The sequence below is a fragment of the Crocuta crocuta genome, unplaced genomic scaffold (assembly GCF_008692635.1).
Source record: "Crocuta crocuta isolate KB4526 unplaced genomic scaffold, BGI_CrCroc_1.0 scaffold457, whole genome shotgun sequence".
Lineage (NCBI taxonomy): Eukaryota > Metazoa > Chordata > Mammalia > Carnivora > Hyaenidae > Crocuta > Crocuta crocuta.
The window spans coordinates 7000529-7012107 of NW_027531318.1; the positions used below are offsets into that span (position 1 = coordinate 7000529).

At 35.9% G+C, this 11579-nt stretch overlaps 1 protein-coding gene across 3 annotated transcripts in view; it reads right to left on the reverse strand.

Moving 5' to 3' along the window:
* Positions 1-10984, reverse strand: part of WAC (WW domain containing adaptor with coiled-coil) — a 78313-nt gene extending 67329 nt beyond the window's left edge. For all 3 annotated transcript variants that reach the window (XR_013336991.1, XM_077771788.1, XM_077771787.1), the window contains exon 1: positions 10776-10984. Coding sequence is in view for 2 of the 3 variants with exons in the window: in XM_077771788.1 (XP_077627914.1) it covers positions 10776-10914 (139 nt within the window). In the remaining variant the exon portion in view is untranslated. The remainder of the gene's footprint in view (positions 1-10775) is intronic.
* Positions 10985-11579: the final 595 nt, after the last annotated feature.

An 11579-nucleotide genomic window follows, 5' to 3' on the forward strand; every position in this document is an offset into this window, starting at 1 on the left:
CCCATGAATAGGAATAGTTGTTTCTTGGATTCTCCCAGTGTATCAAGTTCAAGCTAGAGTTGTTCTTTAGCATTTCTAACCATTCTGATGCCAAAGTGTTCACATCAACTGCAATTCTCTTTAAATTCTACTCCCACGATCTTAATCCAAATCCTAATTGCCTCAAATCTACAGTACAACAAGCAATGCTAGTAACATATGGCTTTATATAACCAAAACTTAGCTAATGTGCTCCAAAATTAGCAAAGGACAATTTAAAATCCTAAATGTATAATGTACCAATGTGCAGGGCATGGCAGGGACAAAGTAGTAAACAGTATACAATCCCCTCACTGTGCTAGTAACATGTGCTGACAAAGTCAAATTTTAAGCAGTTAGGAGTAACAGCTCTCAGGAGTTCTGCTCTAGACTGACCATACTTAAGTCTTTCCATGAACTATTTTACAATGAAAATGAAAATCAACTAATACACTAAATAGTAAAGTTTTCCAACTCCCAGTGTCTGCACTGAAAGTAATAGTTTAAACACAGAAATACTGAAATGACTGCTGCATTTTGAAACCTGTTCTTCCTAAGAAATCAAGAACATCCCTAAATTATGAGTCAGTGTCAGGGACTCACCCACTCCTTGTCAAGGTAATAATAAAACTGGCCCAAATCAAAGAGGAGATTCTGAGGGGCTAAGCACTTTTTCCAATTTTCCCAAATAATCAACACTGACATTTAGCATTTATATAAAAAAGGAACTATCATAATTACACAAAAATACAGAATTAAGGTTAGTCTACAGTTTTACGAAGTATAGCTTTTGCTCTGTGACTTTACCATTTTTTATAATTTAAATGTTTTATAAATTAAATACATCATGATAAATGAGACTCAGATATTTATGCACACAGTATTATACACAAATGCCTTAAAACCCTGATAAGGAACCAAAAATACAGCATAAGAGAAACTGAACCAAACCACCACAGAAAACGCAGAAACTTTACTATGAACCAAAATATTCCAAAAGAACGTATTTTGCTAGTGCTGCTTTTTGGCTACCAGAAACAACTAGCTCTATTCATAAAGCACAGGTCAGAACCTTTCAGAAAAAGCCAACATGTGTCATGTTTTCTGATATACTGTAATACAATTCAAAAGTAACAAAAGATTAAACAGAAGACCAGCACTAAGTAAATATACCAACCACGCTCAGATCCAAAGTTTCTTTTAAAATGGAATTATTCCCAAAGGTCAATTTTAAGAAAACGGTTTATGAACACTTTAAAGTCAGTCTGAGTTCACCAACAGGTGAAACCTATTTTTCAAACAAAAACTAAATGATGTTTACCACTCAACTGTCTCATGACAGCCTGAAGGCACGGAGACGGAGTAGGTGGGTGGTGGCGGAGCATATGGAGCACCAGGGTGTTTTTAATTTTTTTAATGTTTTATTTATTTCTGAGAGCTCTCACGCGCGCGAGAGAGCACGAGCAGGGGAGGGTCAGAGAGAGAGGGAGATAAAGAATCTGAAGCAGGCTCCGGGCTCTGAGCTACCTGTCAGCACAGAGCACGATGCAGGGCTCAAACCCACGAACTGTAAGATCATGACGTGAACCGAAGTCAGACGCCTAACTGACTGAGCCACCCAGGCGCCCGTGGAGCACCAGTTTTATCTAAAGCTGTAACAGTGGCTCCTGATACTACCCAAATACATCTCAACAGCCTGCCCAGTTGCTGATACAGGTTACAAACTTCTCTACTGTCCAGCATTAATTAATTCTACAGGAGGGCATTAGATGTCCGTGCCACAGGATACTAGATTAGCTACTTACTGTGTTAACTACACACAAACTGTACAATTTATAAATTAGGAAAGAGGTTGAAAGAGAAGAAAATTTTTTAAAACTCAAAATAACACATTAACATAGGGTTTGGCAAATAACCACTCTAGATTCCTAAATCTCAGAGTTCCTCATCCTCATGCATGTACTCTCCCTAGACCTGTACTTTATAAATCCATGTTTATTTAAAAATTCAGTTTTCTAGGCTACATCCTAGAAACTGCTCTGATTCATAGTAATCAGGCAGTCAAGAAACCTGTAGCTTTAAGTTTCCCAGGCGATTCCAATAGGCAGCCAAACCCAGGGGAAATGATCCTTACATCTATCCTAAAAGTTTTGTCTTAAACTGCAAAGTCCTGGGTATGAACGGGTACCAAGTTAGAATTGCCCAGGAGCCACCCAACGTAGCTCTCACTTGCCAGGCTCCTCAGTTGGAAACTAAAATATCCAGTATTTTCCTTCCCAGCTGTAAGGAAAGCAGTAGCTTGAGACCTACAGCTGCCGATCTGCCACTAACTTAGTGACAGGAGTTAAGAGTAAACCTAATCATTTAGGGTGTCACAGTCCAGGCACTCACCTAAATGCTTTAAAGTGTTTTAGATACTAACTGCTACAACAATCCTAGGGGAACGGACACAAAAATTCAGATTATGTAGTGTGCCTAACATCACCAAGCTACATGTATAAGACAGAGCCTAGCCTCAAACACTAACTGAAAGAAGACTTCAATCTATTAGGTAAAGAAAAAAAATAAGTACTAATATTCTCTAAGAAATAAAAGTATTCCTAATCAGTCCTCTGAAACTGATACTATCAACACGAAGTGTCCACTGAACCCACCATACAAATCTTCAATACAAGCCCCAAAACAGGACATAACAGATTATAGAATATGAAACCATTTTAATAAAAATTGTGGAAAAGCTGTTTGTGGAATCTTTCTGATATTTTAGGACATAAGAATGTGTACTAGAAAAACTGATTAACTCCAAGTGACAGCATTTAAGGCAATTTCTTTCCCCCTTTCTCTGCATTTCCTAATTCTTCTATCACAGATGCGTCCTAAGAGAGAAAATGTCAGTACAGGAGCACTGTATGGTTCAAGGATTCATTAACTCTAGCCATACCTTGCATTTTACATGGTATTTCAATTATCAGGCATATGAAAAATTTCTTTAAAGAAATACAGAGTATGTGCGAAGCCAGATACATCAACTGAATGATCATATTCTCCAGAATATGGAGAATATGCATTGTCCAACTCAGTGGCCACTAATCATATGCGGCAAGCAAGCATATGAAATGTGGCTAGTCCAAACTGAAATATGCTATGAGTGTAAAATACTGGATTTCAAAGGCTTCACACAAAAATAGGAATGTAAAGAACCTTAGTTTTTAAAATATAAAGTACATGCTGAAATGATAATATTCTGGACAAATTAGGTAATAAAATATACTAAACTTAATTGGTCTTTACTTTTATTTCAACATGACTACTAGAAAACTATACATGGGACTTGCATTTGTGGCTCACAATCTTTTTCCACTGGACAGTGTTGCTGTAGACCCATTACTCACATGCAGCCAGCAACAGGGGCACCATGTGGGATCTTGTTAAAAAGACCCTTGGGACCCTTGCATTTTAATTTTATGTGGTATTTCAATAATCAGGCATATGAAAAGTAAGAACTGCTTAACTAGAATATGCATTTTAGCAAGCTCCCAAGGTGATTACTTTACACATTCAAGTTTGAGAAGCATGGTTTCAGAAAACTGGAATTTCATTTCCCTTAAATTATAATGACAATCCCAATATTATATTTACCCATTTATTGAAATGCTATAAGGTGTCAGGCACTGTTCTAAGCAATAGGAATACAAGTTAACAAAACAAATTCACTCTCTGTTTCGGAGTATATGCCACAGAAAACAAGCAAAACTAAACTAAATACAGTTAGTTCTGCTAGAACACTTGTTTTGAAAATGCAAATTTGCCCAAGCACTATTGATAAATCAGGAAATTATCAGAGCACAACAAATTTCCCACTTTTGAGCGGTTTCACCTTTTGAAAAACACTAACTGAACCCAGCTGAACCAAGCTACACAAGAATTCACAAAGCACACACCCCAAGCATCTGCTGGCTACCTAAGTTCAGCCTGTCAGTGAGGAGTCTTATCCATCCACGATCTGTGTTACAACTTTGAGAGGGTTAGTTCAGATAACTCTCCTTCTGTCCCTTCACAATAACTCACAATCTGCAGATGCCCACTTCCACAAGCTAATTCCAGGTCTTCATCCAGGTAAAGCACCATGTGTACTGCACTATTAATGTACTCCTTAACCATTTAATGTTATACTAGGATTTGTTGAGGTTTCTATCTTTTTAATGTGCCCCTAACCACATTTTCCCCCTAAGTCCTGTGGTGCTATTTTGCACAGCATGAAGACTTTCAGGAAAACATGTGTCATGTTATAGCAGAATGACTGTAAGTAAAAAACACCTGGTCATGTTAAGTACAAGGAAGGAGCAAGGCAATGGAAAGGATAAACAGTGCTGGGGACGGCTATTTCAGAATGACCAGGAATACTAGGGAAAGCGTCTGGGAGAGGGTGCCATCTGATCACATTACTGAAGTTGAGTGAGCACCAGGAGGACACACAAAAAGATGAACATCCCAGAAAAGAGGAGCATAACATGCAGTACCCTTGAGATAAGAACGAACTACTTCCTATAAGGCCAGAATGGACAGAGAAGTACAAACAAGGGGGAAGAGTGGTAGGTGAAAAGAAAGGCTGAAGAAACATTCAACCAGATTACAGAGTATTTTATGTAGGGCTTGTAAGTAAGCCTCTGTTTTGAGGGTTTTGAGTGAGTGATGTGAACTGACCGGCATTTTAGCAGACCACACTGGACTGTGGGGGGAAATGACTGTATGAAGCAAAAAGAACACCATTCAGCAGGCTCTTACAGAGGCCTGGTAAGAGAAGATAGTGGCTAGGAGTATAATGGTTGTATTTTAAGTACTGAAAAGTGGTTATAATTGCAACCCAAGTATTTAGGCTACTATTAATCACTGAAACTGGAAGGCAAGTCTTTTAGCAATATATGAAATCTTAGCTCGGTCTTCAAATTACATTCCCAAGTACAACCACTTAAACAGGAATAGCCCTCATCAGCCTGTTTCACAAAGAGTTGTTAAAGAATCAGATGAGAAACAATGTAAAAGGGCTTTCAAAATTATGAAGTATCACATTATCAGCAACAGAAAGGAGACTCTTCTTAGGATACATTTGCAAGATCTATTTAATTTTTTTTTTTTAATGTTTTATTTCTGACAGAGAGAGAGAGACCACGTGAACAGGGGAGGATCAGAGAGAGGGAGATACAGAATCTGAAGCAGCCTCCAGGCTCTGAGCTGTCAGCATGGAGCCCAACACTGGGCTCGAACCCATAAACCATGAGATCATGACCTGAGCCAAAGTCGGACGCTTAACCGACTGAGCCACCCAGGCACCCCACATTTGCAAGATCTAAATAACTGGTTCTGAAACGATTAACAAGTAGTTATCCCTAATACTTAGTTTAGAATCCAAAAAGCAGAATAGCCCCACTTATAGAATGTTGCGTCCCATTTACAGAATCCTTGTAAAGATGCCCCAGCTTGTTGCTATCTTCACTATTCCAAGTATAACAAGATGATTAACTACATATACCACAACTATTCTGCACAACAGAACACAAGAAGCAGATGCTTAACAGGGACAATCTAGAGGAAGTTTCCTGTGAATTATGCACCCAAAATCCTAAGTATGTTATACCAAAAACTTTAAATACATCTTGCACAACTAAAAAAACATTTTGTTCAATTAAAACAGCCTTTAGAGATCAAAGTGAACCACCCAAAATATTTCTGGTTGTGAAATAGAAATACCATTATATCATTAACAATACATTAAGCCAGCTCTTTAAACAAAAATGTTAAAATGTGATGACTCTAAGACAAATGACATGAATGTGTTCAAATACATGCACATGTGTCTAGAGTGTATATATTTTCTAAAATTAAGTAGAAAATACTAAAGAGTTAAAATATTAAGGCTGCTAATCTGCCAACCTTATTGCTTCTCTTGAAACGGAATACCTGTTTCTTGTAGCCTTTAACTGACCTATGAAAATCCCATGTAAACATACCTGCCTACTTTACTATCTTATTATAAAGCATGAATCAATAAAATAGGTAATATTTATCTATTTTCACTAGACTGAAGTCTAAATATTAATAAACTTTAGATTCTATATGAAATTTCCAAGTTGCTTTGAAAATAAGCCTCAAGAGTATGAGGGATTTGAGAAAAATGGCTGGTTCTAAGCAAAAATTTTGGTCAACTTTCACATTAAAACTTTTTAAAATACTGACTTGATAACTTGGTCTAGAACTACACCCATATATTGTGCCAATGTCAAGGCTTTAAAAATGCACTAAGTTAGCAGGATGTAACCACGGGGGATGTTGGGTGAAAGCATTAAGAGGATACAAGCAAACTGACTTCAAATTAATTTGTGCTATAGTAAACAGTAGCCAAATATGCTTCCAATATGTTTCATCTCTGACAGTGTAAACAATTTACCAGAGTGTAGAGGACCCATTTCTAGAGTCTACTATTCAACTTTATACAAGTGAATTTTCCTTCATTTGTAAACAGGGATGCTATCTGTTCTACCTCCCAAGAGCAACATGAGAATCAAAGGAAACTGTTTATTTTTATAATACTTTCTAGCATTACAAATGCAAAGCAGATTTCCTTTATGTTTTGAATAGAAAGTTATCTGAATAACCATAAGGCCGTGTTACACAAGTAGCAGTCTATTATCCAATGTGAAAAGCTTCAAATGTTACTATATTTTAAAAACTATAAAAGCACCAATTATCCCCAAATAGTCCCTACTGAACACTTCCTTCAAATGTTACAGTATCCTTCATTTCAAAATTAGATTAAAATATATTTCTGAATATCTCCAATATGGCTAAATAACAAGATAAAAGCTTTCACTATGCAGCTAAAAACTTTAAAATCTTTAGGAACAATAATTAAGTAAACCACTGAGGGTAAACTTTACTTTGTACTCAAAGATATCTGAATGATTGGGGCGCCTGGGTGGCTTAGTCGGTTAAGCGTCTGACTTTCGCTTAGGTCATGATCTCGCGGTTCGTGGGTTCGAGCCCCGCGTCGGGCTCTGTGCTGACTGCCAGCTTGGAGCCTGGAGCCTACTTCAGAGTCTGTGTCTCCCTCTCTCTCTGACCCTCCCCTGCTCACGCTGTCTCTCTCTCTCTCTCTCTCTCCTAGAAATAAATAAAAATACTAAAAAAAAAAAAGATATCTGAATGATAACTAAGAGGCTATCCAAATTTAATGAAATCCAACAAATCAGAAAACCAATAGATTTTGCAATTAGTCAATTGAGCTATCTCCCCCAAAAAGAGGTTTCTAAAAAGTATTCCAAATATATCTAATAATTTTCTTAACAGTTAATTCTGAGATGGATAATGTGAAAAATGGGACAACCCCCACGAGGTTGAAGTTTTGTGGAACAGCTTTCCAGAATCCTTATAAAGACACCTTTCACTCCTAAACTCATCTGTACTATCATAATTCTTTTTAATTTTTTTAATGTCTTTTATTTATTTCTGAGAGAGAGAGAGACAGCATGAGCAGGGGAGGGTCAGAGACAGGGAGAAACAGAATCTGAAACAGGCTTCAGGCTCTGAGTTAGCTGTCAGCACAGAGCCTGACACAGGGCTCGAACCCACGAACTGTGAGATCATGACCTGAGCCAAAGTTGGACACTTAACTGACTGAGCCACCCAGGCGCCCCATCATTCTTAAATTTAAAGTTACTTGGTGAAATAATCATTTTAAACCAGTTCTCCAGAAAAACACTCTTTAATAACCGAAGTGTTTTTAAAATTCCATTAAAGAACAAATTCAACCTGTAGGCTCATACTTCTAAGGTCTAGATGTCAGCTACACTTTTAAAACATGTCTAAGCTAAAAAAAAAAATCTTAAGAGTCTTGCTTTTATTTTTAAACAAAAGACTTTTGCAAATAAATCACAGAACACAGAATAGCTTTGATTTTTTTTAAGTTAAAGAATTATACTCTCACAGAACTTCCTTTTATTTACAATAAACTGCATTCCCTTTAATACATCCTACAGGATAAAACTTAACTGTACATATTATGTTGCAGTCAGTCTTTCAACTAAGGATTTCTAGGACTCACAATCCAACTGACGGTCCTTCTCAATAAGTGCTTTCTTATTTTTCATGGTAAATTAGTCATTTTATACATTACTTCTGAACTAGCATTTTTCAGGGAAATCCAAGGTGCCATAAAAGAAATCTAGTAATTACTGTAAAAAACATGTTGTGCTGTGGATAGATGCCAGTAAAGTCCAATTTCAAAACACACACACACACACACACACACACACACACACACACACTTTAGAAGTTCCATACACATTTAACATGTTTTGTAAGATACAAGTGACAAATTACACATAGGCTCTTAACGTTATTTACTAAACTCATTTTTTTAAAACTCTAAAATGAAAACACATTTGACATTAAGTCAATAAACAATGTAGTAACCTGTTCGTATATTAAATTGTTACTTACAATGGGCACAGATAATCCAACCCACTTGCATTTGAATTTGGGTAATGGTTTTGCCTTAAAATAGACTGATACCAATCTCTTTCTCTGTCTCTAAATATTTAAAAATTAAAACCTAAAAAGATACAAATGGGTGTAATAAGATTATACTTCTACACTTCGAAAAACTCCATTTCAAACACTTATCAGCAATCAAAGAAAATACCTGGTGTCAATGTATATTGACAAAGTATTAAATGAGAAAATGACCACTTCATATCTTTAAAAGAATCACCAAATCTGCACTCCCTAACTTCAGAACAGAGCTTTTATTAGTTAAAAGTCTACAGAGTAAGACAGATAGGCAGCTAAAAAGCAAATCAGAAAGTGGGACTTAATTCAGCAAATGACTACTGAAAAATAGAAAAGTTTCTTACAAATGGAAGAATCAATAAGCAGATGCAAATAAAGAAAACCAAAAGCCTAGGGAAAATATCTGGAATTCATATAGGAAATAAATTTAAAATGAAGAAAAAAGGAGTATAGAAAAAGCAAGCAGCTGACCAAGAGTCAGTCTTTCAAACTAGTTTCCAAGCCGGGATCACATTTTATCTTTACTTCCAGGAATACCACAAATTGTTGCCACATGTTTGTTGAATAAGTAGCAGAATGGTCTTGGGATTAACTCACCTATAAAGGAATTATCAGGTACAGTTAACTATAAATGTTCGAAATGCCCTAAACTGACTTCTTCCCAGATTTAGACATAGATAATTCATTACACCAGATCACAATCACTGAAAGAGAACCCAAGATATTTATCCATAAGGAGATGAAGTACCAATCCTATTTTGTCACAATCACCAAAATGTGAAAAATAAAGTACAGTACAATGCAAACAGTTCCTGCCTTCTAAGAGCTAACGTTTAAAATGAAATCCACTACAGAAAAGTGATTGAGAATAGTATCATCTCGCACCATACATTAACACTACACAAAATTAAAAACATCAATAGTTTCAAGTAATTTTGCCAAAGAACTTCTAACACTTAATAATCAAACCCACCTGCTATTATTGGTTACTCATGAACAAAAGAATAGCATATCTGCATAAGTAGCAAAAAACTATGGCTATGTTCAACAGGGGGACTACATTCACCTCCCATCCAATAACCATCTAAGTTCTTTCATGTCAACGCAATCTTCTGACCATTACTAATTTCCTCAACCCAGGTAACTGTGTACAGAGGAGACCCAGGTTTCTGAATATCTGATCACACTGAATAAAGCAGTTCTCCATCCTAAGAGGCAAAAGAGAGGACCAGAAGATGCTGGATATTTTTTAAAAGTAAAGTACTGAGAAGCTAGTTGACAGAGGCAGAAAGCCACATGGCACTCCACTGAGTTTCCTTAGAAGCTTCTAAAAGCACCATCACTGTTGAATATTTGTATCTCAAACAAGTTACCCTAAGGAAATTAGAAATTTTACAGTGTGGGAGGAAAAACACAGATGTTTTAATCACCTTAGTGAAATCGGTTTGTCCCTCAATACATGCTTTAGACATGAAATCTCATTTTTTGATAAATTCTGAAAAGTTACTGTATTTATTTACTTTTTCTTAGCCTCCTACCACAAAGAGCCTGAGATGAGGTAAGGTAATAACTGAAGGGTAACAGCACTATACAAAAGAAATGGGGCATACTTTTAAAAAGCTGAATATCTATATGAACACAGTATAGAAATTATGTTAGTAAGACCCTGGAGAACACCAAAAATAACACTTTAAATGCTTACAACAAAAACCCAAAAGAATTTTATAATCACAAGCGATTTTTTAAACCTGTAAACAATCTCAAAAACCCTACTAAACTTTTAAACTCATAATTTATCAGTAGGAAACACATTTGAACCCCTTATAAAAATAAATTGAAGCAGCAGTTAAGAATTTTAAACTGAGCCAAATAAACTGAAATCTTTACTTGAAAAGGTGAAAATTCTTTTCTTGGAAAAATGTTCTGCATTTCTTTCATCATTAACAAAGCATTTGAAAGGTTATATTCATAAAGGCATTCTCTTATTATATGCCATTGGTATCCATTTTAAGATGCTCAGATCAGCACCTTACTTCTACAGCTGACTTTTTTAGGGATTAATTGATGGAAATAAAATATTTTGATGACATAACCATATGGTCATATCCGCAAGCTGGAAATACCACGGCCACCTTGTTTTACACAGAGCTATTGTTAAATACATGTGGAAGTTTCATTAAAAATCTACTCACCACCATCCCTCTCTCTAACTCTGTGAATATGCACATTTTTGGCCTTACTGTGACCTGTGCTGTCACTATATTTGTTTTCAGGACTATCAGATCTCCGCAACATTTTATTTGGTGGTGAAGGATCTGCGGCGTCTCGCATTTTTTCATGTCTGTGATCACCACTACTGGGGTGACTCTTCGATGAATACTTAAGTGCCTGTAAAACATCACCCCCCCAAAAAAAGAGAGAAAGAATTGAAACTTTAAACTTAAATAATAAACAAAACCAATTTTATAAAATCTGGTGTATTAACTTCAGTATAATAAACTTTTATCAATAAAACTCAAATTTCTATTTTCAATTCTGCCTCTAAGTTGAAGACCTAAATGCCCCAGAGTTATTATAAGGCTCCTCAAACCATGTTTAAAAAAGAAAACAAAATACCCTTCACTAAATATACTGTAAATATAAGAAATCAAACACTCAGATACATTAATTCCATAATAAGTTTTTCTGCAAATTACAAAGTTTCACCCAAAGTAGAAACTAATGTACTAGTTTCATCTTGTGTAATAGTGTAATCTTGGGTTCTAAAACTGATGTGCATAAATAAGCAGAAGCATGTTTCTGCAAACCTACAAAAAAAAAAGAAAGCAGCAGGTTCTCCAACTTTCTGAATCAAATCAAACATTTCAGACCTAACTTACCTACTCTTGCAGGTGTGGAAAATAATTTTAAAGTATAAAAATATTGGTCAATACTTCCTATTTCCTAACATAACTTAATGGAACTCCCTCACAATAATGTTTCAGTTTTATTCTAAC